The 27,637-nt window shown below is 51.9% G+C and overlaps 6 protein-coding genes across 6 annotated transcripts; 4 read left to right on the top strand and 2 right to left on the bottom strand.

Moving 5' to 3' along the window:
* Positions 1–785: 785 nt before the first annotated feature.
* On the top strand, positions 786–2,930 carry COCSUDRAFT_53697 (beta-hydroxyacyl-dehydratase FabZ). Its single transcript, XM_005647400.1, has 5 exons — positions 786–917; positions 1,143–1,280; positions 1,386–1,513; positions 1,811–1,953; positions 2,437–2,930. Exons 1-5 carry the CDS (start codon positions 802–804, stop codon positions 2,557–2,559), a joined length of 648 nt encoding a protein of 215 aa, XP_005647457.1. The 5' UTR covers positions 786–801; the 3' UTR covers positions 2,560–2,930.
* A 290-nt stretch (positions 2,931–3,220) lies between these two features.
* Positions 3,221–3,894, top strand: COCSUDRAFT_16204 (hypothetical protein; the record flags this gene model as incomplete). The annotated part of the gene is made up of 4 exons (XM_005647399.1): positions 3,221–3,331; positions 3,430–3,522; positions 3,625–3,708; positions 3,832–3,894. 4 exons carry the CDS (start codon positions 3,221–3,223, stop codon positions 3,892–3,894), a joined length of 351 nt encoding a protein of 116 aa, XP_005647456.1.
* A 1,074-nt stretch (positions 3,895–4,968) lies between these two features.
* Positions 4,969–6,442, bottom strand: COCSUDRAFT_8481 (hypothetical protein; the record flags this gene model as incomplete). The annotated part of the gene is made up of 4 exons (XM_005647398.1): positions 4,969–5,007; positions 5,333–5,497; positions 5,863–5,983; positions 6,309–6,442. Coding segments are annotated over 4 exons (459 nt in total), but the record flags the coding sequence as incomplete, so codon positions are not given.
* Positions 6,443–13,011: 6,569 nt separating this feature from the next.
* Positions 13,012–17,748, top strand: COCSUDRAFT_16265 (ATP-dependent metallopeptidase Hfl; the record flags this gene model as incomplete). Its single annotated transcript, XM_005647397.1, has 9 exons — positions 13,012–13,179; positions 13,479–13,705; positions 14,065–14,248; positions 14,627–14,791; positions 15,170–15,393; positions 15,735–15,870; positions 16,337–16,444; positions 17,009–17,203; positions 17,551–17,748. 9 exons carry the CDS (start codon positions 13,012–13,014, stop codon positions 17,746–17,748), a joined length of 1,605 nt encoding a protein of 534 aa, XP_005647454.1.
* A 971-nt stretch (positions 17,749–18,719) lies between these two features.
* COCSUDRAFT_42482 (putative glutamate dehydrogenase) lies at positions 18,720–24,253 on the bottom strand (the record flags this gene model as incomplete). Its single annotated transcript, XM_005647396.1, has 12 exons — positions 18,720–18,815; positions 19,192–19,374; positions 19,707–19,870; positions 20,340–20,541; positions 21,020–21,119; positions 21,375–21,492; positions 21,721–21,787; positions 22,127–22,257; positions 22,789–22,912; positions 23,508–23,564; positions 23,730–23,795; positions 24,215–24,253. 12 exons carry the CDS (start codon positions 24,251–24,253, stop codon positions 18,720–18,722), a joined length of 1,347 nt encoding a protein of 448 aa, XP_005647453.1.
* Positions 24,254–24,656: 403 nt separating this feature from the next.
* Positions 24,657–27,606, top strand: COCSUDRAFT_64028 (hypothetical protein; the record flags this gene model as incomplete). Its single annotated transcript, XM_005647395.1, has 9 exons — positions 24,657–24,794; positions 25,150–25,337; positions 25,470–25,577; positions 25,770–25,821; positions 26,077–26,129; positions 26,263–26,293; positions 26,508–26,648; positions 27,069–27,191; positions 27,403–27,606. 9 exons carry the CDS (start codon positions 24,657–24,659, stop codon positions 27,604–27,606), a joined length of 1,038 nt encoding a protein of 345 aa, XP_005647452.1.
* Positions 27,607–27,637: the final 31 nt, after the last annotated feature.

Below are 27,637 nucleotides of genomic sequence, written 5' to 3'. Positions count from 1 at the left end.
AGAGGAACCTCCTCCAGTGACTCAGGGTCTCTGTATGTCGCATGCTCCTCATACTGCACCAGACGCAGCGGTATTTTATACGCTTTCGATGTATGCCCGTGATACACTCAGGTCTCCACACTGTTAGCGTAGCTTCCTCAGGGTGATCGTGACTCTCCAAGCACAGCTTTCTGGAGGCTTCTGATCATTCAAGGGTGAATAGACAGTTCCCAGAGTATATTATATTTTGCTGATGGCAATAAACAATTGCAGACGTGACCCAGGAAGTGAACCTGTCCAAGCAATGAGTGAGGAAGCAAGACCGTGAGCTCGAATACGCAGCCCATCTGTTGCATATTCAGAAGATTGATTTACAAATCAGTATGCGGTCCAAGCAAAACAGACAAAAGACCCACACCTTGCTGGAGCTTCCTGCTTCCTTTGGCGTGAAAGCTTGTCTGTCCATGGGTCCTGAGCGCCTGCTGGGCAGAGGCTGTGCTTGCATAGCAACAGCAGGAATCCAGTGATATATGTCACCCTTCAACGCACGATTGACTGCGGGTCCTGAGCAAAATAATTCTCCGAAACACTGGCTGTTTCCACTTCATTTCCCCTTTGAGCTGGCGAGCGGGTTTTGATTTCAAGGGAAGTGAGAGGGCAAGATGTCGACCAAAGAACGACTGCCCTTTCACATCTCAAATTCTCTTCTCTTGATATCCATTGCAGTACTGAAATATCTCGAATTTTGGTGGGAGTGCACAGCATTTGCCAGTGTCTTGCGGGCGCATCAGATTCAGATACCTTTAGATCAAAGCAGATCAAATGCAAAGCGTCTCCAGTGAACGCTTCGCTTCGGTCACAGGGTCCCCCTTTTTGGCCGGAGCACATTCTAGATACTTCTGCACGAAGTCGCCTGCATCACTGCATCAATGTCGGAGGTTTGTGCCCGCCTTGGATATTAACAATGCAACTCCTTTCAGGACCAAAGGAACGAAAGCATGAAGCCAATGAATGGTGACTCATCAATCTTGTTGATAACAAATTTATGGAGTATCAGTTCAAACAATGTTTAATGATCATCGTTGAGTGGCTTTCCTGCACAACAAACCCCTATCAAGGCCTGGCTTCTGAATTAATTTCGCCTTTTCTTTTTGTTGTGAAAGGCGACAAGCACCACTCCTGCGCGCGGAGCAGGGCGCTGTCACCACAGATGAGACAGCAGTGAGTGGGATTGAAAAGTCAGGCAATTCCTTCAGTGCCTTGAAGGACATTGAGGCTATCCAGGAGATCCTTCCCCACAGGTGTGCTGATTTATTTGCATGTCAAGTGTGCCACATGCAATGAATCGCAATTCCGTGCAGCTGTACAGAGTGAAAATTTTGTAAAGCATGTTCCCTGATGCACAGGTTTCCCTTCCTGCTCTTAGATCGTGTGGTCGAATACGTTCCACAGAAGTATGCAGTCGGGTACAAGAATGTGACGGCAAATGACAACTTCTTCACTGGGCATTTTCCTGAGCGCAAAATTATGCCAGGCAAGTTTCACTGCTCATTCTGGCTGACCAAAAACATTCCGGCACGGCAGGAAAGATCTCCTCATACTGCAGGCAGAGCTGGTTCAGGCAACTCTGTCATGTAGTTTGCTTTGCACCATGTCTGAGTCCTCGTCAAAGTAACCATGAGGCTCTTGATGATCAGAGAATTCATGCCTGACAGCAAAAGAGACTGTATGAGCAGCAAGCTCCCAATGTTATGCAAATTGTATCCTAAATTTGGATCATCTGCTGCCTTGCTAAGATTGACTCTTGAGCACCCAAGTGCGCTGTGAGCAGGAGTCTTGCAGGTGGAGGCGATGGCTCAGCTGGGGGGCATTGTCATGATGGATCCTGAGGACCAGACAGCCAAAAAGAACTTCTTTTTTGGTGGCATCGACGGCTGCAAGTTCCGGCGCCCGGTTGTGCCCGGTGACACATTGGTGTGTTTCACCCCTAATTCCTTGCACTGTACTCCCCTGTCTCACCCACTACATATTGACCTCACCCCTGTCACCCTTCGTATGTTTTTCCTGTTTTACCGGTCGATAATTGCCCTCTCCTCTGCCACCCTTACACTGTTCTCTCCTGTCTTACCGGTTGCATATACCTTACCCCTGGCATCCGTGCACTGTTCTCCCTTATCGTAAAGGTCACGCATTGACATCCAATTGGACAGTTGCGGGGACACATGCTTGAGGGATTCTTCCCTTGCAATCTGGCATAATGAGCACCTGCTGTGCCCGCCTGTTCATCATATAGAGCCAGCAATGAGGGCAGCAAGTGCATTTCTCAATGCCTGTCAGTGCAATTCGAGTCAGCTCCAATGCGCGCAGCAGAGTCTTCTTGGGGCATTCTTACACACCTAATTGCCGACCTTTCAATACAATAGCTACCGATGCTTGATTGGCTGTGTGATGGTGCAGATGATGCGAGTGGAGCTGACAAAGTTCAATCCGCGCTTTGGGATTGCCAAGATGTCGGCCAAGGCGTACATTGGCAAGGCCCTCTGTTGCGAGGCTGAACTCACTCTGGTCATGGGCAAGTGAGATTCTGAATTACAGTCTGCGTACAGCGCTGATAGTCGTTCTTGACTGGCCTCGTCTAAAATTCTGTGTCTCAGACAAGTTGCCCTGACAAGGAATTCTTGGAAACACCATGATGCTTGCCCAGGTTGCTTCATTGTGTGAGCGTTCATATGAGCAGTGAATGGTGTGCACTTAGAAACCTGGCATTTCGTAGCTTCTGCATGGGGGGAGTACTGTAGACTTCTTCAGCACATTGGAAGTTGCCAAGTTTGCTGAGGCTTCACTCTGCAGCAAGCTATCACGCTACTAGCTACTATAGTATAGCTAGCTAGCTATGGCTAGCTCTGCAGATCTGTAGCCCTCAGAAAGTGTAAAAATTGGAAGTCCTCCGTAGATCAACTGAATGATATCCTCCATCTGAAGTGTAGCTCAAATAAAAGCTGCAATGATTGTGTCCACTTGAGGCTTACTCATTAGCGTAACGCCATATGTAACGCTTCTGCCCATGAGATGCCTTCCTCATCCCAGGCGAAATTTTAAGTTTCCGACGCACAGCAGTATTCAAATCAGCCATGGCAAGCTACATAGGAAACAAGTTCGGCAAGGACGACCATGACAAACTGGTATGAACGTGTTCGGCAAAGACATCGACGTCTGTCACACCTGCAAGCCAAAAGCTTTCATGTTGACTTTTGATGCATCGTTCCAACAGGCTGAGTATGAAAGAAAAGCGAATCCGAACGATAGAGGACAACAGGCTCTCCTCGAAGAGATGCGGGCCCATGTGAAGAAGGTGATGCCCACCACCATAAACACCTGCATTCATTTCTAACAGATACCTGACGGTGGTTGAGATCAACATTATTAGTATAAATTCCTTGCGACGTGCAGCTAGAAGAAATGCGCAAAAATGAAGACCCTCGCCTGTCCTTCTCAACTCCAGAGTTCAAAGAAGCACAGAGGATCTTCACAGACAACTTCAAGGTCAGACACGCTTGCATTTCGGTACCTCGATTTGTCACAAGTACAAGCATTTCAGTGACGATTTACCAGCTCGATTGGCATCTCATTTTTTGTTGCGCGCAGAAAAACTTCGGGAAGCCAGTTGAGTGGGCGCTCGTCAAGGATCATGCTTGGTCCACGCCTCAACTGCGAAAGTTGGACCAGCCGGTGCGTGCAACACAGCAAATCTGGGAATTTTCTGGTCTGGTAAACGCGATAGTGCATTGTTGGTCTCTTTAATAAGACTTCAGCCCAATTGAATATGGCATGATCTGCTATGGCTTAATGCAGGTGGATGTCGAGGGCAAGCCTTGGCCGCTCGACGCAAGCGGCAAGCCAGTGCTAAAGGCTTGACAGCAACAGGGACGGGGCTAGGCTTGTGCACTCAGGCACCCTCATGGTGCATGGTCCAGTCCTCACCTCAGCCCTGATCAGCTCTCACACTCATGAGTCAGCTGTGCTGGATACGCCCAACATGTGACAAGTGTACTCCATTTCTATGTAGCTGAACAGTGCACGTGCCATCACCTGGCTTCGGAGAATATCTTGTCACAGCATGTCACAGCGCCAGCCAGATATGCTGAGAAGACGCCACAGCGCTCGTATGCCTAGCACAGTAATATCATAAGTTATGACACTGTCATGCAGTTGAATCTGCGCAAGTTAGGCTGCAGGATTGCTCATATGAGCTGCCTGATAAATGTGATATATATCACTTGATCCTTGGTCACTACAATCAAAAGAATTTGAAAATGAATGTGCAGCTTATACATATCGTGGGGCAAGTTGCGGTGCGAAACAGTGTTCACAGAAACGCTTTTTGCACATCATATATTGTACACCATGCGCCTACGCATGTAACACCTTTATGGCCTGGGCATGATTTAACAGAATTGCTGGTTCTGGGGCCTTCTACTAGACCGTACGTTCACTATGTGACTGTATCTTCCAGCAAGCGCGGGAGCAGCAGACCAACCATTCCATGAGTTGTAACAGTCGCTTGAATAATTGTGCATTGGGAAGCCGCGGGTGCAGCCGTCCCTATGAGCCGCAGTGTCTGATACGGCCACAAACAATCCGCAAGCCCGAGCATGTGCTGGACGCTCGTCAGAGAAACATGCCATTGAAGTACTCATCAAACTCCTCGTCTCTGCTGGTCTCCAGCTGGGGCTGTTTCCCCTTCCACACATTCACATCTTCACTGCTGCCCCCCGCTGCATCACCCTCTTCTTCCCCTTGAACACCCTCTGTGTCTGCTCCATTTCCAGCTGGCTCTGGCTCATTGTTCTCCCTTCTCCTCTTATGCCCAATGATAGGCTCCGCAGGCGCTGCTTCAGATGCATGCCGGCTGCCGTCCGCACTGCCGCTGCGCCTCTTATGCTTCTTGGCTGCCTTCTCCTGTGCGCGCAGCACCTCCTGGTTCTTCCTGTAATTCAGCTGCTGCGCGTGCTCCGGGCACACACGCACCTGCAGACAACACAAGGTACATCAGCATTAACAGTCGGCAATGAGAGCACACACTATGACTCCTGTCTGGCGCGCACAGGCACATGCCAAGGGACGACCACCACCACAAGCGCAGCTGATGCTTCAGGTGTGGCATGTCAGTTCTGACAGACCAATTGAAACGTGGGCTCCTCAAAGAACATTCTGGCGCATAGGTGTCATGCCAATGGGGTAGCACTAAAGAGGCTGTCCAGAGGCGCACTGCGAACATCAGAGCACACACTCTGCCTCTGCCGTGGCAATTTGGCTAATTTGACAGTATGGTGGTAACAGAGGAGCTGCGCACCTTGACGAGCGCCTGCTTCTTCTCCCCGGCCTCCTCGTAGCCGAAGGGCACCTCGAAGGTGGCCAGTCCCCGGCTCTCCGAGCAGCCGCGCGCGCTGCAGCTGAATTGACCCTTCCCAGAAATGACCTCCTTCTCGCTGCGCCACCTCATGCCCACCTTACCCTCCTGCTCCCCATCTCACACCCTTCAGTGAAACCCCTGGATTATAATTAACAGAGAGGAGTAAACAATGCCAGCTATAATGCCAGTGATATGCTCCTGACTGCCCATCACAAGTGTGTACCAGTCAGCATCTGAGAAGGTGCGCAGGAGCAATCCAAACCAGATTATTCACGCTTTTCAGTTTATTTCTTTGCCGTGACAGTGTGTACAATCTGCTCCACAGGAGATCTGTCAAGATAGATAGGCCCTGCATGCCTCTAAGGGCCCAGAGCACTTGTCTGCCGTGAAAACGTATAGCAGAAGAGGTTTGACATGTGTTGGACCTGCACCGCTTCTCCCCAGAACCAACCAAAGGCAGATCGCTGTACCTGGTACCTGGACAGGTCTACGATGGCATACTCGCGGTACAGCTTTGCATAATAGCGCTTTGCCAAACGCAGCGCCCAGCGATCCTCTGCAGCCGCGTCCTCCTCCGCACTCCTGATGAACCTGTGCATATTAATCTAAGCAGTGAGCGACACTGTCTGAGACAAGTAACACATACTTGACATGCAGGGCTGGCGCATGCATGACCAATCCCATGGCCCCCACTTTAACAATGGAGAGAGATGTCATAAAAAAGGAATCATGCACGGGGGTTTGATTCAAAGAAAATCTCTTTGATGCCCAAGAGTGCAAATGATGCTACACATTAAGGACGGGCACCAACATCAAGTTGGCAGCAAACATTAAGAGCATCAAGCACCAAATATAAAAACGTGCCTGCAGCAAATTCAGTTGATTCAGCCTGATCTCATGAAGGACTGCCACGCACCTGTATTGTTCACGAAGGATGTCGTAGTCGGTTTTCAGGGTGGGCTGCTGAGCGGGGGCCGGCAGCTTCCCGCCATAGAAGTTGACATACTCGGCCATAAGCCGCTTGTGCCTGTCATATGCCGTCAGCCCCAGGAACTGCCGCCTGTGCTGCGCAGTAGCCCCTGCTGCGGCTGCTGCATCACTGCCCTGCTGCATGGCTGTGAATTGTCACCCTGCAGACTTCTGCTGATTCCCAGTTTACACTCAAGTGGGCTTCCAAGAACACATTTGCTGTCTGACAGCAGCACCCTCTAGTTGTGGGATCCTCCTCAATATCGTGCCAAAGTCACCAGCTGCTGGCTGACGGGCTGATCTAGCCACTGCCTGGATGGTGTCAAAAATATCCTAGCATCCAAATATGGGAAGCAGTGCTGAGAAGGGCATCCCCTCACTCCTGATCAAGATACCTGCACAAGGAGGGGATTGTGAGCGTGCTTGCAGGTGAAAGTACGTGGATATCTGTAATCTGTAATGGAGGAGAATTATGGACGTCGTTCAGATGAGAATGGTCGTACTTTGCTAGGTCTTCTCTCAATCGTGGTGCTGTGACAAACTTCTTGAGAGGCGGTTCCTCAAACTCCTTCACTTGTAGATTTTCGACAGAATAAGTCTTTTTGCAATCCTGACCTGCGAGACAGCAGGAAGACTGCACAAAAAGCAACATGTGTCGTGCTTGCCTTGTACCAACGATGGAGACAATGGAATGCTTTACTTTCGTCCCTTTACGTACCTGCGAAGTGCTTAGCGAGCAACAAATGATGGAGATCTCTCCACTGCTTCGAATACTTTTCTTGCAATTTATCTTCGTCCACCTCAACCATGTGGACAGCCCTGCCAGATTTTCAGATGTGGCTGGAGGTTGCAAGTGAAAGTACTCGCGCTACAGGAGATCAGGATTGCCTTAAATTGTAGACAAACATTTGTTTTACTAACGCCTGATTTTGATCTGAGCTGCACGACACAGCACGACATGCATGCTTGATGGCCTGTCTTGGCACCCTTGAAACAACAATAAATTTGACTGCAGAAGGGCTTATTTGCCCAAAGTTTTCGTCTTATATTATTCTAGTACATGTCAAAGAAATTTTACTTATGATCGCACTGGAACACTACCGGCTGGGTGCAGCAAGCAGATCACTTGTCAGATCTTTTCGATCCACTGGTCTGTGTTCGTCTCCAGCATCAAATATAGACAAGGGGATCGAATCCATCGACATTGGTGTGTCTCCAATATCCAAAGGTATACTTTGGATGCAAATTTACACGCTCTTGTTTCCGCTCTTCGAGGAAATCAATGCCATCTTAGACACAATCTAAAATACATTGAGGAGCTTCATCGAGAGATTCACAGTCCTAAAAATTATTGATGATAATTGGGCACGTCACGCCACATATCACGTTCAAAATCATGCTTCCTTCGCAGGGGAAAGTGTGACATCTCATTCCACTGTTGCAAAAAGGGAGTATGGGTTCATGGAGAGCGCAGAAATGTTATTCTCCCAGCGAGACAAACCTCGCCTGGTTGGCAGGTGCATTGATCTGAAGATCTGCCTGCTCCCTTTCTGAAATACCATTTTCAGGCCTCTTGCTATAGGTGGCATTCGTTCTGCACTGCAGGTGGGACTGGCATGCCTGGCAACTGTTCGTGTCTTTGCTACCGCCCTTTGGTGAGTCAGCATACCGCTTAACCAAAGAGTACTGCCATCCCGTCACATTTATTGCGGATAAGGAACCCACCTGTTCATGCCGAGTACTGCAGTTGCTGCTGTATCGCCTCAGAATGCAAAATCGACAGCCGTCATCTTTGGAAGATGTGTTGTGCAGCTGTGTACTGCTTGGCGATGTACGCAAGGAGAGAAATGCGACAAATGGAGAGTGAGAAACAGGCTGAGGTGAGTGCAGATCTCAACCCACCAGGGGGACAATCGGGCCTGCAGTTGGTGCAAGGGCTTGTCTGCAACACTCTTTCTATTTGAAACCAATGTGAGGAACCCATGCAAGGATTGCCCCTGCAGAAAGAAGCAGTGTGGGAGGCAGAAATGGCAGAGGAAGAGCAAAGACATGCACCAGTGCAGCAGGAACAAGAACAGGTGCACTGGCATTTCCGGCTTGTTGATGCAGAACAAGCGCATTTTTTCTGTGCACGCGCTCACAGCAAGTACATACCCCGTGGTATGGCAATCACGCATTTCCTGTGTTGTGTTTGTGTTTGTATTCCTGTTCTTTGCATTTTCCATGTGCCAGAATACTGAAGTTTGATCGCTTGCAGATGCGATCTCGGCTAGAAGCGCTCGAGGAGCTTGTGAGGAATCTGCAGTCACAAATGGAACGCCCCACGACAGTCAGCCAGCCAGCCCCCTCTGACTTGGCGCCAGGTACTGTGCTGACCATATTAAGTGCTGCTTGAGTGACCATTGCTTGAGCGATTGTGCAAACCTTCAGAAATCTGGCTGGGTACCTGTTGCATAATGGCAACAGAGGGCACCTTGCAGTATCAGCCAAGGTGACAGCAAGGTCAATGGGTGCTTATGCATGGTGCAGATCCCGGAAAAGGACCTGGCAATGCGGCTGCCTTGGCTTCTTGTACGAGACCGCCTTCTCCAAGCCAGCCCACCTGGATTAGATGGCTCAGCCCGCAACGGTGCCAGCCACAGCAGCTGGACAAGGAATCTAGCAGCGCAGAGACATCTCACGAGAAGATCCCAACCACCAGCAGATCTGACGCCCCAAATGTGCACGGCGGCAGGGGAAGCTACCAGTTCAATGGTGTAAATACCGCATCGAGTGATCAAAGCACTCAGGCAGGGCCGGCTGCAGTCAGGGCTAGTGCAGCGTCAGCTGCTGCTGATGCAGATACAGCAATGCGTGCAAGGCAGCAGGAAGCAGCTGCCTTGCAGTCGTCAGAGGTAGAGAATGGGGCGCCGGCGGCTGACAGCCAGGGCGGGCGTGGCTGGTGGCTGCCCAATCTGGCGGCATGGCTGTGGCCGGGTGGTCCCGCACAGACAGACCCTGCCCAGAGCAGAGGCTCTGATGACAAACCTGCTGGCAGGCAGGGGGGTCCTGCTGGCGAGGTTGGAAGAGCAGGGAGTGCAGAGGGAAAAGGCATCAATGGAGCGCTCTCAAAGGGGTTTGAGAGAGCTCCAGAGGCTCGCAGGGAGCAGTCACAGACACCAACAGATCGGCGCCTATCTGAGAGTGAGATCCGAATCTTCTTGCTTGTTGATGTGCTGTGGTGATGCAGGCATAGGTGGCAGAGCTTGACTGACTTCTTCCTTGCTCATGCACATGGGGAATGAAGTGGACCACATGCGTGCATGGCTACTGTTTATCAGCTGTGGTGTGCATGTCTGGTGCAGATCAAACACGTGATGCAGCAGCGTACAAGGAGTGGAAGGAGCGCAGGAATAATGCAAAACAGACTTCATCAGCTTCTGTGGATCCTTGAGTGCTTTGTTTCGGCGCTTTCGACAGCGCTGCATTGCCCTATCTGTCCGACAGTACTCAGTAGCTGCAAGAAAATTCATTTATGCCCTGCCAAATAATGGCATTTTTTTTTGTTTGGATTCGTCTGTCCTCTGTAAGCGCTGGCTGGCCTGAGGACACTATGGATGGAAAGTTGGCAGGCATGCATGCACGCATGCATTCAGGCACACACATCAATGTCTTCCTGGCACTGCATTGTGCGGTCTTGGTGGAGATACGGCTTTTAAAGCCCATTGGCACCGAAAGATTTGCGGTGGCCAGTCAGTGCATGACATGCATTTGTAACCGGTTACAATCGGCCAATTGTGGCGAAAAGCGAATAAGCAGAAATGTGAGGGTGCACTGGAGGACAGACAGCTGATACCTGACTATCGATTCTCTTGCGTTTAGTTGTCGACTCATGAAGGATGACGTCGTGGGCTCGATTTATGTTTTGTTCGTGAGCTGTCTGGCCGCACAATTAAATACCTAGAGGCAGGGCAAAATATTACATTACATCACCGCCTTATCTTGGGGCAAGAAGCTTCCCTTGGAACATTCTTGCAGAGGGTCATCAGGGCAGCCACAAACAGGAAGTTGAGGTCTGGATCTCCGCCATATTTCCATGCACATTAAAGTGTTACATTTTATATACCGCCCTCCATGCACACACGCCCGTCAACCGCATCAACGGCTATTCGCATGCACGGCAAATTCATCTCTATGCTTCCCACCGCTTCTGTTGGTACTACCAATTCTTGCAAATACAACCAATTCTTGCATGCATGCTTAAGCTCTGCAGATGCAAACCCGCGGACGCCGAAACGTTTGACCTTAGAATGCGTCTGCATGCTGATTAGGTGCAATCATAACGCTGCCACATTATTTTCCTTGCAATGTCCAAGTCAGTCACAATCAATGGCTTGCATAATGCTGAGCATTGCCAGTCCAGGGCAGTGCTGCAGGGAAGCGGCTACCCGGCCTGGCCCGGCGGGTAGCACGCGCCCAGCTGCAGCTGTAGCCAGAATGTCGAGGATCAATATGCCGTTCATATGTGGCTACATGGTGTTGGTATCAAAATAATACCTCTGTTTGTCCTTGGTAGTATTACTGATGCCCTTAGTATGAAGTTACTAACCAACTGCTGGAACGCCTGTCCCAGAAACGAGACCACCATCCAGATTTGCACACACTCGTAAAGTCCTGTCGCGTCTATGCTTGATCGAAAGGTTCGGAGCTGAACAATGAACAACTCAGTCCGTTGTCAAGCACGTCCAGGACTATGTCATACTCTTCACCAGCACCCATCTGCTTTGACCCGTCGATTATTTAGCACTACAGTAAATTGTCAGCTAAACTGGCCGATAAGAATCGTTTCACAAAGGACAGCTTCGCCTTTTGCGAGTTGTTCATGCCGCCTGGATACTGCATCTGCCTCACAGCTGCAAAGCAGAAGCCTTCGTGGACAATCAGCGGCTGTGAGGTTGTCGTACTCTCTGCAGAGCAATGGTCACAGAAGGACGGTGCAGGTGCAGCCTGCCAGTCACAGCGAGGAATCTAGTACTGAGGAGCAACCTGGGGATCTTGCTGAACAGTCCAGCACAACGGCCTCCTCAGTCAGATCAGAAGCAGTGATAGATGAGGAATCGACAGAACTGGCAATCGAAGCCGACAGGTCCCCCTCACAGATCACAGACACAGAGACAGCTGGGGAGCCCTCTAGCAGCACGTCAGAGCAGAGCACAGGGACCGAGTATGCGATGCATCGGCAGCCTGTGGTGTCGCCTGTCGTCGATGAATACTGCCAGATCATGGTCAACACGGTGTCTTGGACCGGCGAGCTGCTGATGGAGTTCTTGCGGATGCCCATGCTGCCACGAAGCAACCGCCTCATGGACCTGCGGCTGGCTGCACACATGGACCCCAGCAATGCTGAGAAGTGAGCCATTCCACCACCGAACTGTCCTGCTTCCTCCTTGCAAACATCAAACTGTTCCCAGGATGCACAGGATCAGGTCTTGAAGGCGGTTTTTGGCGGATTTGCCATTGGTGACCAGCAAGATACTTGCTGCCTCAGACATCGCGCTCATGATGTGACAGACATGCGCAGTGCTTCACGTTGCTCTCCATGGCGCTTTCATGCCGCATGCACGGCGAGCAGTTGTCTCAGAGAAACGATATAAGCTCAGGGAGTGATGGATCTGTCATGTTGGCGCAGGTTCACAGGGCTGGTGACAGCGCTGAACAGGGCGGGCATGCATGGAGAGGTTGTGCAGCTGGTGGACGAGAAGCGTTTCTCTCTGAACAGCGGGGCTGCTGCCGAGTACCTGCGCGCTCTCGTGGAGACCAAACGCCTCTCCAAGCTGGCCGAGGGCGGCGCCATCGAGTGCGGATCTGTACTTTCTCATTTCTCACGTGTCTTTGCCCGGCATGTCTCATATATTGAGTCAGCAGGCGCTGCGGCACACAGGACGGCCACCTTTAGAAGATGAGCCTTCTCAGGTGTAGGCCAAGCATTTTTTTGGGTGCAGGTCAAGCAGCGCGCGATGGAATCATCAGTATCCAAATGAGAGCCTTTAGTCTCCGTTACTGGCATTTTTTGCATCGTGATAGCTTGGTGCATGTTAAGGTTTTCATGCATGCACCAAGCTGAGATGGGTCTATTTTGTGTGCAGGTCCGGGGAGGACCATCGCAGCCTGCCGGACGTGCTGAGGGACCTGCAGTCGCAGCTGGCAGGGCAGGAGCCGGCGCAGGTGCCCGGCCAGTCGCTGGCGCGACCTCTACACGTCGTGCTGCAGGTGCAACTCTTCACATCCTTCCCCATTTCTCTCACCTTCTGCCTGTCTTGGGAGGCCATGTTTTGGGTGGCCAGAGGTGGCTCACAATTCATGGAGGTGGGTGTGAATCTAAATTAGTATCAAATTTGTCTTCTCCTGTGTCAGTCTCCAGCCGCTGTCATTGTCATGTCTCGGAGCGCTTGCTGTCAGCTCTGCGCGCTTTCTGTCAAGGGCGCAGCGAGCATGAGGGCTCATATCCAGGTCTGGAGGGTGGAAGGGTTCTTAAGCATTTGAAATGGCAGGAAGAAGGACAAGTTAATAAAGGACTTTGTGCCAGCTTCATGATTGGAGCTTTGTTGCTCATGCAGGCGGAGAGGCGGCCTGGCGCGCTAGTGGGAAATGTGTTGGGAGGCGTGCTGCGCATGGTGACTTACGGCGTCTTCTTCTCGGTGCTCGTGCTGCTTGGATCAGCGGTGCTGCGCCGCGCAGCCGCAACTGGCGCGGGGGGTAACGGCCTCGGGATTGCCGCTACTCCTTCGCTGCCTGGCAGCAACGGCGCGTCAAACTATGCTCCCAAAGAGTACAACAAGGTGATCCCCACTGCAAAAAATTTCTCTCTTTGTTTTCTTATCATATCTGAGTGCGTGCTTGCTGAGGTGCAGCAATGTCAGCAGGGTTGCTGCAATCCTGCAGTCCTGCAGGTTTTGCCCCTCTCATGCTCACGCAGGAAGCGCCTTGACAGTGCTGATTGCTGCTGTGTCATGCCACACCATGCCTGGTCGTAGCAAGCCGGAGCTCCTGCCCCGCATGCATATATATATGAATACAAAGTGCATACCTGCACTTGTACATATCAGTCACATCATGAAGTGCGCTGTGCTGGCTGCAGGATTCGGTGCCGGAGAAGAGCCAGAAGACGTTTGCAGACGTGAAGGGCTGCGCAGAGGCCAAGGCGGAGCTGGAGGAGATTGTGGCTTTTCTCAAGGACCCCTCCAAGTTCACGCGCCTGGGCGGAAAGCTGCCCAAGGGCGTCCTGCTGACTGGACCCCCCGGCACCGGCAAGACGCTGCTCGCCAAGGCCGTCGCCGGGGAGGCAGGCGTTCCCTTCTTCTTCAGGTGCTTACCAGCCGTTGATTTTGATGTTGAAATGAAACACCAATGCTGTGCCAGAAGTAGTGGCTTGTGCCACTCCTGCTGTTGGTTAGAGGCAATGCATATCCTCTTGCTGCCACCTTGCACCCGTGCCGGGGCGCTGTTCCGGTACTGCAAAAGTAGACTTGCAATCTGTTATTTTCGACCCCGCTTGTTGAAGTGGAGCACTAATACGATGATCATGTGTCTGAGAGAGATTGAGGGGATAATTTTCTAGCCTCCGTGGCGGCATGAGGATCCAGCATGATATAGAAAACGCGGTCGATCATGGGTATTGCTTTTTTTAATGTGCAGCTCTGAATGCACAAGTTTCTCATGCGCAGGGCGGGGAGCGAGTTTGAGGAGATGTTTGTGGGAGTGGGGTCGCGGCGAGTGCGAGCGCTGTTTGCGGCTGCTAAGAAGAAAGCGCCGTGCATCGTGTTCATCGACGAGATCGATGCCGTGGGCGCCTCCCGCAAGCTGTGGGAGAACCACACGCGCAAGACCCTCAACCAGCTCCTGGTCGAGGTGAATTGCCCTGGCCATTTCAACAATGTTTGGCATTCTGCATGAGTTGGGGCAGCGCATTTATGGCATTCAGAGCCAAGCATGCAGAGCATGGAGGGTCACAGTTGTGGCGGTCAGTATATAAGATGCAGTGCTGTGCAGAGAATAGATAGCGCGAGGTGCACAGCAATCAACTTTGGGTGGAAATGAAAGCTCTGGTGGATGTAAATCATCGGACGCGCATGTGATGCCGGCTGAGGCGGTAAAATGCATAACGCATTTAAATTCTCTTGCAGGAGGAGATGTTGTTCATATGTGTGGCCTTACAGCTATCCTTTCATTCTGTTTTGCCGCGGAATGAAATCCTCTTTGACGGAAGGGTGCTGTGCTGGTGCGCAGATGGACGGGTTTGAGGCGAACGAGGGCATCATAGTGATGGCGGCCACCAACATGCAGGAGAGCCTGGACGCGGCGCTCACTCGGCCCGGCCGCTTCGACCGCCACGTCGCCGTTCCGCTGCCCGACGTGCGCGGCCGCCTCGAGATCCTCGACTACTACCTCCAGGTGAGCAGCGGTTTGAGGAAGTGACTCCACTAACCAATGTGACCATCTGTGGGAGCCGTACAACGAGAGAAGGCAAGAAGCTGACTTTTTGCCTGCATGCAAGAAGGTTGCGGACACTGCTCTGCAAAAGTTGTGCTTTCAGTGAGTGCCGCTGCCACCGCCAAAAAAGCCAGAAGACAATCCACATTTAATTGATCCAGACAGCAGGATCCAATGTAGGACAGCTAGGAGAAAGAGAATTTGTGAAATCAAATTCTTTAGTAGCTGGGAGAGAAGTAAGCGAATGCAACCTTTTTATGACAAGAGCCTTGCACTTTTTTGAGCAACAGTGAGTCAGGGTGTCATTGCCATCAATATTTTCATGTTCACTCTGCGCAGGACAAACCGCTGTCGGAGGACGTGGATTCAGCGTCACTGGCGCGCAGGACGGCCGGCTTCAGCGGAGCTGAGCTGGCAAACCTAGTTAACGAGGCGGCGCTGGCGGCCGGCAAGGGCGGCCATGCACGCATCACGTCATCCATGCTTGACGAGGCGCAGGACAAGATCCTCATGGGCTCCGAGCGCAGGCAAGCCGCTGGCTACATTGCCAGTCACCCTTCACAGTCCTTTGCCAGGGGTCCGGCATATGCGAGAGTACCTGCACTTTTGTGCGGTATATCTCCTTGTGATATCGCAGGGCAGGGGGCAGAGCTGCCGGTCACAGATCAGAAATGGTGAAAAACAATTCCTTTGCTTAGTGCGCAGGTAATGCATGTATGAGAATTTAATGCAGCCACATTGCTGTTGGGGATCCTCCAAGTACATTCAGGGGCCTGGATGTTCAGGAAGGGCCGAGGACATTGAATTTGATTCCCAAAACTGAGGTTGTCTGATGGTGGAGGAGGTAAGGCACTCATCCAAAAGGCTGGACTTTAGTATACACTGCATGCAGGTCAATGGTGAGGACGGCGGAGTCACTGCGGCGGACGGCGTACCACGAGAGCGGCCATGCACTGGTGGCCATCCACACGGCGGGCGCTCACCCCATCCACAAGGCCACAATCGTGCCACGCGGCCACGCCCTTGGCATGGTTTCCCAGGTGGGTGGCCGCACCTTATTCTGCAGCTGTCGTGGCCTCACATTGGCGCTGATGATGTGATTGCACCACCACAGATGTGTTGCAAAGAGGTCTTGCTTTGCTTTCTTGTGTGACCTTGCAAAGGCGGCATGCCATGAGCAGGACAGCAGGCAGCAAGGGTACGGACGTCCCTGTTTTGATTATTTCGGCAATAAGATTGGGGTTATTATAGGATAAAGCGTCCAAAAGGACTTTTTAGCTCTACATAGAGTCATGACGATCCTCGCACCCCCATGTGATGCAATCTTTTTGTGGGGTCGAATATCACATGGTTGTGACAGAGAGCAAAATTATAACCTGCTTGAACGCAAAGCGAGTTGGTAGTGCATGTCTTTAGATTGCCGGACTCTCCTCTAACACCCCGACACAGGTATTATCCTGCAGTCTACTACATTTTGCAATTAATTGGGTTGTCGGTGCGCGGCAGACGCCGGAGAAGGATGAGTACAGCCGGACGCGGCAGCAGATGAGCGCGCACATCGATGTCTGCATGGGCGGCCGCGTCGCAGAGGAAATCATCTTTGGCGCTGACCAGGTGCGGCCACCGACTCTTGGCTGTCACGCAGATTTCTCCTCTCTGCTGACTGTTGGATGGTAGCACTCTTCTCTCTGCTGCCTGATTGATGGCGGCGTGCTTTCTAGTCGCTCTGAAGGCTCAACTGGTGGGCTTGTCCAAATCTGTCTGGGTGGCATTGCTTGAGGCACGGTGTTAAAGCCCAGAAGGCCTGGGAGGACTGTCACTGGGGCGTCCCTTTGCACCAGATAGGGTTCCTAGTCAGGCCTGGGCTGTGCGCTGCGAGAGCTTCGAGTCACAGCCCTTTCTTGCCAGCATCACCTCTGTGTTTTCCGGCTGTGTCTCAGTGCCGAGCCCTTTAGACGGGCAGGTCTGACAGGATTGTGTGGGCAAGCCTGCCAGCGGGCCAGCACGTGACCCCCTTAGGATTTGAATTCGAATTTCTACTTGAGGCTGGGTCTAGGGGCAGAGCCCTCGAGTTGTGACAAGTGCAGGACTGACAAGACTGCGTGGGCAAAGCCCGCCAACAGGCCAGCGCCTGATCCCCTTCAAGTTTGAAATTGCATTTGAATTTTGCGAGCGCAGGTTACGTCGGGGGCGCGCAGCGATTTCCAGCAGGCGACGCGAGAGGCGAGGCACATGGTGACGGAGTGCGGCATGAGCGACGAGATCGGCCCCGTCTTCGTGGAGAATACCGAGTCCCCCGACATGCGCCGCCGCATCGACGGGGAGGTCTCGCGCATCCTCCGCGAAGCCTACAACCGCGTCACCGCCCTCCTGGTAAACCCCTTCGCCTTGCTTCATTCACCTCTTGAGCCATCTAACAAGGGCGTGCTGAATTTGGCACATTCTCCAGCACTTCTTCCTATCTGGTTGCTCCTATTGGTGCCTCCTGCTCTTTTGACCACCCCCCGCTCTCTTGTACAGATTATCTTTCCTGAAAAAAACTTGTCATTGTTCTCCTGATAGAAAGAAAGATGTGGACTCACTGGCCATTCCAACATGAACGTGTCTTCCTAGAATTCTACCTGCATATAAAGATATTGCCTTTAATGTATGCGGCCTTTCATGGAAGGGAAGGAAGGTTGTAGTGTATCTGCTCACCTGCTTGTAGTGCCTGTGTGCAGACAGAGAAGGAGGAGCTGCTGCACCGTTTGGCAAAGGTGCTGCTAGAGCATGAGACGCTGACGCAGGCAGACATCCACGAGGTCATAGCCGGCACATTCAAGCGCGAACCTCTCCTGCGGCCCGTGGACCCAGAAGCAGAGGCTCTGCTGGGGGAGCAGGCGGCGCAGCCTCTTGCAGAGCATAGCAGCAAGAATTGAATGCATGCCTTGATACCACCGGCCTGCAATTGCCTTGGGGCCGTCAATTGTCATCATTCTTTTGCGGGGCATCTGAGCATAACCCCAGCATGGTGCTAGCTTCCTTTTTGTTACATCATACAATTTTGGTCGCCCCTGTCCAACATTATTAAAAAATCCAAGTTTATTTGTCGCTGTGCGTGGTGAATTTGGGCCCAATGTTGTCTGTGATTCCAGTATTATGTTTGCAAGTGTGGGTGGTAGTTGTCAGCCTTGACAATTATGGTGCATTCGTTAGAGGTGTGCTTGGGAACAGTTTCATCAACATGCTAGTCTGCCTCAATGAGGACCTAAGGGAAGGGTAAGCATGTGATATATGGAAAAATCTTAGCATCATTCCTATTCTGTACTTACATAAGAATATCCGGCATGGGAGGGGGTTCATGGCTCTTGTAACATGGAGTACTTAGCAAATCTCCGGCCCAATGTCTTTCAATGGCATGTCGTTCATTCAATGTGCTTTTAGCTCGCATGCTGTTACAATGCTCGCCAGTGGCAAAATCATGTTGTAAAGCAAAATTATCCAAGCATCAATCTCAGGCCTCATTGCGTGCACCAAGAGCTTGAAAATAGAACCTTCCTGCTGTGGTCTTTCATATCAACTCTCTCCAAAAGAATGTCTCTCATGTATAATCTCATCTTGACTTCATATTTGCGAAAAGAAATGCTCAATAAAAAAGGGCGGCAGGAGATTTCAGGCGACCCAAATGCTCCAACAACATGGCACACACGGTCCCCTGCATGGGGTGATCGGACCGCTGACTAGGAATCTGCCATCAGCATGTGATGCTACCAATCAATCTCTCTTTGTTCAACTCCAATTTGCAGTGTTTGTGTGTGTGTGTCAGGGACGGCTGTGCAGCCAGTCGGCTGGGTGCATGCGCTGTGAATTCTTGCGCTGCGGCTGACTGGACGTCCGGTCATCTGCGCGCTCAGAAAACGCCGTGCGCCAGCATGGCGTCTGCCACCTTGAGGAAGCCGGCAATATTTGCGCCTGCCTGCAGGTGGGTGCTGTACTCCTTGGCAGCCTGCAACCAGAAGCACACTCCATTCTCAAACTCTGGACTGACATGCGTGATCTTTAAAAATTTGGGTTAAGATATGTCTTGAGTTATTGTGATCTTCACAACACGAAAGTAGCAGATGCAACAGCCGCCATAGCGCGCCTGACAGCCACTAGGAAGGCAGTACCGCAATCAGTTGAAGTACAGCCGTCTGCAGAGATTATCCCAAATCAGCGACACCAGCGAAGGCCACACACGCACGGGCAGAAAAGCACAGAGCAGCAAGGAGCGCCCAAAAGCCGCTTTCTTGCCACCAAAAAAGCCAGATTGCCAGGGTACTTCAGCCCTCTATTTACACGAGGCCGTATATTGAGTCTTGTAGTTGGGAGGCCCGGAGCACCGATTTGGAGGCGTCGAAGATGGCCTTCATGATGCCCTTGAGCTTGTCGTCGACCTCTTCGCGGCTCCAGGACAGACGCGCGCTGTTCTGCGCCATCTCCAGCCCCGACACTGCCACGCCGCCCGCGTTGGCCGCCTTGGCCGGGCCAAACTCGATCCCGTTCTTGTGGTAGAGCGCAATGGCCTGGATATTTGCACACAATGGAAGCTCAGCAGGCACAACCTTGATTTTTCCTAACAAATGTAGTATGTGTGCATATATTGTTTATCCACAGCTGCAGGGTTGCTCCCACGCAGGTAATGGCAAAGAGCCACGTCATCGGGCAAACACTTATTCAATCTCAACTTTGCTCATCATATGTCTTCTTCCCATTAAGTGTCCTTCGGGGAATCGTGTCCTCTTCAGTCTTGCCAGGAACAGCGGTCCTTTGCGAGGAAGACAGCGCTGACAAGGACCCTACACCTGCAATCCCATGCTACCACACCCAAAATAACCCACAAAGAAAGGGGCTGCACCTCTGAGGTGGAGGGCATGTTGGCGCCCTCAGCCACCAGCTTGACGCCTGCCTTGACCAGCAGATCAGCATCCGCCTTCTCAACCTCGTTCTGAGTCGCGCACGGCAGCGCGATGTCAAACTTGGTCGGGACCTCCCACGGCCTCTTGCCCGCCACAAACTTACCTGCGAACACGGGATGCGCGGCTGTTGAGAGGCCACGCTCATGACAGCGAACCATGTTGCAGCGGCTTTGTAAGTGCATAATTGCTGTGACTACGACTGCATATGCATGTGGGAAGCCACCAATGAACAGCGGGAGGAAATAATGGAGTCAAAAAGCCACAAAATCTGGATTCACAGGGCAGGAAGATTTGTTTCTGTCCAGGTCTTGGCCAGACCACCAAGACCTTGACGATACATGTCTCGCTGCTGTGTGAAGCATAGCACAGATACACAATCCATTCTGTCCGCTCATTGATCAGCCTGACCACACATTTTCAATAGCACAATCCTACAGAGTCATGAGCACAGCACATAAAATGCAACGAGCCTGAATAGTAAATCCTTGATTCCGTGAATCCTTGATTTTCCCTTTTCTTAAGGGTTTTGGTGATTAGGATTAAGATCTCTAAACCTTGGGAAGTATGCGCACCGGACTTGAAGTCGGAGAGGCGGCCGCGCTTGATGACTTTGTGGTCATTGACAGCTTCTAGCAGCTCCTTGGTGAGCCCATCCTCAAAGTAAACATAGCCGGTTGAGTCGGACACCGTCAGCACAGTTGCGCCCAGCTCCAGAAGCTTCTCTACTGTATAAATCGCCACGTTTCCGGAACCTGACACCGCCACACGCTTGCCCTGCGCGTGCGCACGCATGCATGCATGCATGCATGTCAGAGTGCTGCAGACGTACGGATGATTACACAAGCAAAGTACCAGATGTGTGCTGTTGGCATGCAGACAAGTAGCTTAAACTGCGCACATAGGGATGCATGCCAATGCTGCAGAAACATGGACGACAAAGGAAGCCTGCTGTAGGATGAAAGGGCCAACTCCCCATTAAGGTGCAATAAATAAGAGGAGGTTGGAATTGAATGATATTCATATTTTGATCACTTGTCAATTTGACGGAGATCATGAGCATGGAGCCCCATCTGCCAGCGAAGCATTCTCCCTGCGTCCACGGACTGCTTGGCAGGGAGAACGCTATGCGTGCACAGGTGCCTCCATCTCCAGGCTGGTTGCCGCTCGGGCCTATTTGCCACTGGATGCAAGACAAGCAAACATGCTTGCTTGACAGTCATGGTGATGTGTCTGCTTGATGATAGGTGCTTACCTGGAGGCTGTCGCTCTTGTCCTCCAGCATATTCTGCACAAAGTACACCAGGCCGTAGCCGGTGGCCTCTGGCCTGATCAGGCTGCCTCCAAATGACAGCCTGCACAGACAGAGACACCCTACCCATCAACACAAGGACGATACAGTTGGAACCGCATGAACAGCACACAGAAGAGCCAAGTTCAGCATCCTCCATTGAACAACCTTCACAAAACTTGCACACGTGCAGGTCTCTGCTGTCTCAACGATGTTCGATGGTCTGTAACTCGCACTGCTCTGTCCCTCAGGCTGTTGCGGCCCCACAAACTTACATTCCTTGAAGAGAAAAAGCACACAAAAAAACGTAGTGACCCACCCCTTGCCGGTGAGGATGCCGACAAACTCGTTGCGGATGCGTTTGTACTGCCCAAACATAAAGCCCACCTCGCGGCCGCCCACGCCGATGTCACCCGCCGGCACATCGGTGTCAGCACCTGCCAAAACAGGCACAATCCACATCAGCTTCTCTTCGTATTCCCTCTTCAGATGCCTCTCACGCAACATGCAATCGAGGCAGGTTTGGAAAACGCACAGATTTGTATGTGCTGAAATGGACAGCAGGGGAGTTTCAGATTGCAGCGCATGGCAGCATGGTGGGCGGTGGTAAGCACCACTCAGATTCCCAGTGGTGGGTTAAATCCCTCAAGGCAAGGGACGCGTACCTATGTGGCGCTGCAGCTCGGTCATGAAGGCCTGGCAGAAGCGCATCACCTCCCCGTCTGACTTGCCCTGCACGTGGATGACTCACATCAGCCCCTGCTGTGATGTCAGATTGGAAAACCACATCGCTGCTGTCCGTGCCAGGCGGTGGCTGTAGCTGTGGCTCTCTTGGCTGAAACAGGGTGTCGCTTTCCCTCTGTCCAAGCACCCAGCTGGTCACCCCTTGTGTCAGCCTTCTGCCAAGCTTTTAGGGTTAAAAGGAAACAGTACGATTCACTCCTCTGTTCGTTACTTGTCTCGGTTTCCAACGCAGCGATTCTGTGACGCTGTTGCTACACAGCCCCAGATGATGGTCAGGCTCAATTTAACGTGCCATGACCACCGATACTGGAAGCTGTACAGGTGCACCTTGGGGTCGAAGTCGCAGCCGCCCTTGCCGCCGCCCATGGGGAGTGTGGTGAGGGAGTTCTTGAAGATCTGCTCAAAGCCCAGGAACTTGATCACCGACAGCGTCACGGTCGGGTGGAAGCGCAGGCCGCCTGCATGCGCACATAGGCAACCTCAACACTCCGAAGAGCAGAGGCATCTCCAAGCCCTCATCCGTGGAGGCCACAGTATCAAGCAGCAAGCACACCAGTGCAACAGGCTTCCGCTGTCATGTGCTGCTCCTATGGACTACTCATCAAATCAATCATTCGGCAGAAGCTGCAAGAATCCGCCTTTCACTTAGCGAAGCAGGGTAAGTCTTGCAGTGCTCTGGCCATCAGCTCTCCTGGGACTCTGATCTGGAGACACATGATTTATCAAAGTGGGTCCTTGACTGGGCCCTTGATGACTCAGGAATGAAACCAAGCCAGCCTTAGAGGGAGGTTTCAAAGCATGGACCTTGACAATGTGCAAAGCAACAGAAGAAAAGACACAGGAGGAGGACTGGGGTCAGAGCGGCGCGCGCACCCTTGTAGCCAGCCACTGTTCACGGATTTTGAAAAAGCAAGAAGATGTAGAGGGTGAAGCCATAGAGCAAAGGAGGAGCGCAGAAGCGGGGGCTGGGGGTCGAGCGGTGCGCTTACCCTTGTAGGGCCCGATGGCGGTGGAGAACTGGATGCGGTAGCCGCGGTTGACGTGCTGCTTACCAGCGTCATCCACCCAGGCCACGCGGAACTGGATCATGCGCTCCGGCTCCACCAGACGCGCCTGATCAGGCCGCACACAGAGGGTTAACAACACATCTACAAGCCTGAGTCTTGCAGCCTGCTCTCTGCGCTCTGTACCCTCACAGCGGCATGCTTCTGACTGCGCATGCGCACCTCGCCTCGCCACCTCTGCACAGGGATGACTAATCTGTGGTGTGCTTGTGTGATTGTGTCGTGCAGCAGTGATGAAGCTTAAATTTGCGTGACATCCTTGACACTGGTATTTTTGCCTGTCCTGTCACATTGCTACGCTGCAGGGAGTGAGGGGACGCCGCTCTCCTATCATATCCTTCCTCGTCATATGCATGACATTGAATACTGGAGCACAGTGAAATTGTGGTCCCGGGCATGCGGACTAAGGGCGGCACGCCAAAAGACATGTCTCAGATGATGGAGATAGCTGGAGGCTGTCTTTGCCAGGTTTACAAGCTCCGTTGGCGGGCCTTGGGTGGCTGAATTTCACAGCAGCACCTCTGCACGAGGCTAGCCACAGGCAAATTCAACCTCTGTGGCAATCCAAGGTTGGCCTTGGACGACAAGCTCCTGTAAACCAAAGTAATGTTGTGGAGTAGGGGTGTCAGAGACTTGTCGCGCACCATGACGGGAATCAGCTCCGGCCTCTTGTCGAAGACGGGCTCGAGGGTCTCGAACACCTGAAACAGACCAGGACAAGGACTGAGTCCAAGAGTCCTGACAAGTGTTGACAGATTTGAGGTCAAAGTCGCTCTCGGATGCCTTGGTGCTACATATATGTCACTACAAGACAAAACGCAGGTCCAGGTATAGAGCAGCATTAGAACAAGAAAGTGCTGACGCACCTCCTCAACAGCCTGCAGGAACTCGGGCTGAGCAGGATCGCGAGCCTTCACGCATTCGAACAGCTCCTGCACAGACGTAGGAGATGATGGTTTTAGCTTCTGCTCAAGATGTGACAGGATAACATCTAAAAAAGCTTGTGAATCTTTGACGAAGGCAAGTCGGCTGCCTGCATCTGCACACGGTGCGCCTGAAAGGCCCTTATTTCCCGTAACAAGAGGAAATCGATCCAGTACCGTTACGAAGCTCTCTAAAGAACGCAAAAGGTTAATTACTTTCCTGCTGTGTCCAACAGAACACCATCGTTATTGGACCAACAACTTGTTGACCTAGTTTTCACATCCCCAATAATACAAAACGGTCTAGATCCCTAGAAGTTGTACTGAATTTGGCGCTCCTATGATCTTTCTCCCTGACAACTCTCATTGGTACAGAGAAGAAAGGCCAGCTTTCTTATGCGGCTGATCTGCTCTGTTCTAGGGCATACCCCGACAGCCGGGTTCTGGAAGCTGGCCGTGACCGTCATCTTTATCGAGGGTCGTATGCGGCTGTGGATGTCCTCCTTTGCGATTTGCAGCGGTGTTCTGTCTCGGAAAGGTGACCGAAAGTTGATATTTGCATCCCATGTGAACCCATGTGCGGGACACAATCGAAAGGTACGGGAAAATTTACGGAAATATTGACCAAGTGCAAGATCCGTAAAATGCTTTCGGTGTTTCCGACATCGAGCTGATTGTTGACTTCTCTTCTTCTTGACCACTTAATCTTAGTGCAGTAACTCGCTGTATGTTTAAATGGATTAACTGGTGAAACACTGCATTCATCGCAACCGCACAGTGGCCTGGTCTGCACTGACCTACTGAGAGTGCCGAACTTTCCTTTCAAGCTGTCAAGACGTTTACCTGAATATAAGTCGTATCGTGGATTAAATGGATAGTGGAACAGCAGAGGACCCGGGTCCGAACAAGGCTGCAGACTCCCACCATGCAGATGATCCGTTGAAAGGGCTGTCGCATCTCGCTGACGGATTGGAACCCGGGTCCTTCCAAGTAGATGACTATGAAGAGGTATGTTTTCCGTTTAATATGTACTGTACAATTGCAGAACAGAAGTGACAATGATGATCACGCATTTGCAGATCGACAAAGATTTAAATTCTCACAAGCCTGACTTTGGTCCATCCAAATGTGATGCAATATGTATGAACCTTCTGTCGAGACTTTGATGTATGAGAACTGGCTTTGAGGAAGTTGCATGTTTCTTCTTTCTTATTAGAAAGAGGTGACTGCTGGGGAAGCTGCTTGGAAGCTCCTGTAACCTGTTACTTTCTACGGGGAGCAAAGCTGGAAAGTGCCTGTTTGAAGCTTGCCAGTATATTGTGGTTGAATTGCATGTCCCTAAGATGTGCTGCTGCATGCGCAGCTGGAGTTTGGAGATGGCATGGACTTCCTGGACACTGGGGAGCTGCGGACGCAGCTGTCACAGAAGCTGACTGCCAACACGGCAGCAGCGCGCAAACGCTACGCCAAGATGCGCGCGCGAATGAACACGCCGCACCAGATCCTCGCTCGCGACAAGGCTGCTTTTGTCCTCGGCACCCTTGGAGCCATGTGCGCGCACCTGCTGTCCTGCCTGCCTCATTTGCTTGCACATGGCGACTGCACGGTCTAACTGCAACCTCACGTTTGCAGTTATGGAGGACCAGTCTGTAACATTTTGCATGGGAAGATTGTGTGCTGCAGGCTATCAGCCTTCTGGCTGGGAAAAAGCCCGGGCACCTTCAAGCAGCTTTACACCATTGCTGCCTTTGTTCTCTTTGCAGTCCGCTTTCTCATCTACCGGTCCAAGGGGTGCGCCATCTCCTCAATACCTCTTCTTTGCACGTTTAGACGTCATTGTTGCATGTGCAAAGGACTTTGGTCTTCTTTGCCACAAGGGGTGACTGGGCAATTTTTTTGGCAAAATTGCTGACAGCTGTTCATTTGCTGGAGATGTCTGTCGGCAAAATATGGCTTATCAGAAGCCTGGCCTGCTGCCTGCAGGTGGCATTACTACTTGCTGGACTACTGCTATGTCGTGCATGCGACACTCTTGGTGAGTCGTCGATATTGCTCTGCTGCACTACTGTCTGTGTGAAAATCCGTTGTGACACCGGATTAATATCCAGGGGACTTAGGAGGCACTCGGTTGTTTGCAGGTGCACCTCTGGGTGTTTCCACACAGTGCCTTCCTCCACAAGGTGAGATTGGCACGCCCGTGACCTGACACATTCACACACAATGCAGGCCATGTAGTTGTGTACTGAAGAAGAGAAGAAGACAATGTCTGAGCAGTTTGGCGTCGTTGCAGATCACCTTTGCCTATGCATCTGGCCCACTCGCCTGGTCAATCCTGGCATTCAAGTGAGGCATCAAAGGCCCCATTGAATGTTATGCAGCCTCATGGTTCAGTGCCTGCGTACTTCATTGTGCGAATTCCCCAACTACATGAGAGAGGGCTGACAGTGTTGCATGCTGACAATGTCCCAATGTGCAGGAACTCCTTGGTGTTCCACTCGCTTGACAAGGTGTGGCTTCCTTAATGCTTCCTCAGTGCAAGTGGACCCTGTCTTTATAGCTTGAGCACTCTTTACCTCGAGATTCTTAGCTTTGAGACATGCATGTGTGGGACTTGGGAGCGCTGGCTCCTATCTGCTTTGCTGCATATATGATGCAAGAATGATGCAAATTAAGTGAGCATTTTGCAACATTATTAACAGGCATGCGCGTGCATGTGCGCAGATCACGTCGCTGTTCCTGCACTGGTTCCCGGCGTGCGTGGCCTGGACGGAACGGTGGCACCCGGACTCGGAAATGCGCGTGGCCGAACGCAAGTCGCCGGAGGCCGCGCGCGACTGGAACACTGCCACGCTGACGCAACTGGTGCTTCTGCCCTGCGTCCCTTACCTCCTCTGGGCCGTGCTGTACTACACCAAGGCACGCAGCACATGTCTAATTTGTCATGCATGATGCTGACCTGCTACCTTTGTGTACTAATGTCGTCTAGAGCAACGCATGCCTGCAAGTTCTTATACCTGCTCTGCATTTGCAATTTTTCAGATGGCTGAAAGGGATGGCTGGGGTTGACTGAGTGACAAGGGGGTGGCTGCCCGGGCTTCTGTATCTTTTGTGGGGTCAAGAACAGGCTTTGCTGCTGGTGTGACAGCAGGCTCTGGGCCATGCTGCTGTAGAAAAAACCTCATGAGGGGTCTTGGGGGGTGATGAGGATCCATGATGAGGTTGACTTATGCAGATAAGGGTGGATCCACCAGGCCGAGGGGCACAGAGTGGTGCTGCGCGCAGGTGTTCATCGTGTCGTCGAACAAGATCCAGGAGCGTAACTACGAGACGCTGTACAAGTGGATCACACGCCAGAAGGGCAACATCATTACTCGCATCGTGCTCAGCGTGCCGGCACCCTGGCAGGTGCGCCCCAGCATTCCATACGTTGCAATTTGGATTAAGATCTTGATAATCTGCACCTTGTAGAGGGACATATACTGAATTGTTTCTGTGTCGACTGCTCTGCAGCAGCTTCTGCTGAATTGCAAGGATGCGCTGGTCTCCATATCTGCAAGCTCAGAGTGCTCGATCTGCTGCTGCTTGTTTGACATCTTTTCTGTGTTCTCTTATGCAGCCGCTGGCGTACATGTGCGTGCACATCACCCTGACCACGATGACATTCGCGCTGTGCAAGCTGTGGTGGAGCAGCTACGAGGCGCACACAGCCTTCCTGCTTTTCATCCTGGCGGTGTCAGCCTGGAACGGGGCCTCCTACTACTTTGACTACTTCTCCAAGCACTACTTTGCTGGCCTGGGGGCACGCAGCAAATCAGAATGACAGCTGCGATTGGACACCAGCATGATCAGCC

This window comes from Coccomyxa subellipsoidea, assembly GCF_000258705.1.
Source record: "Coccomyxa subellipsoidea C-169, whole genome shotgun sequence".
Taxonomy (NCBI): Eukaryota; Viridiplantae; Chlorophyta; class Trebouxiophyceae; family Coccomyxaceae; genus Coccomyxa; species Coccomyxa subellipsoidea.
The sequence above is the reverse complement of the archived record's forward strand: the minus strand, read 5'-3'. Positions and strand labels throughout refer to the sequence as shown.

Bases quoted from the DNA above. Each gene is read 5' to 3' on its own strand.
- COCSUDRAFT_53697 (XM_005647400.1), top strand. From the start codon at position 802: ATGCAAAGCGTCTCCAGTGAACGCTTCGCTTCGGTCACAGGGTCCCCC. The intron at 918-1,142 runs GTTTGTGCCCGC...TTGTTGTGAAAG, and splicing joins TCACTGCATCAATGTCGGAG to GCGACAAGCACCACTCCTGC. The intron at 1,281-1,385 runs GTGTGCTGATTT...CCTGATGCACAG, and splicing joins CAGGAGATCCTTCCCCACAG to GTTTCCCTTCCTGCTCTTAG.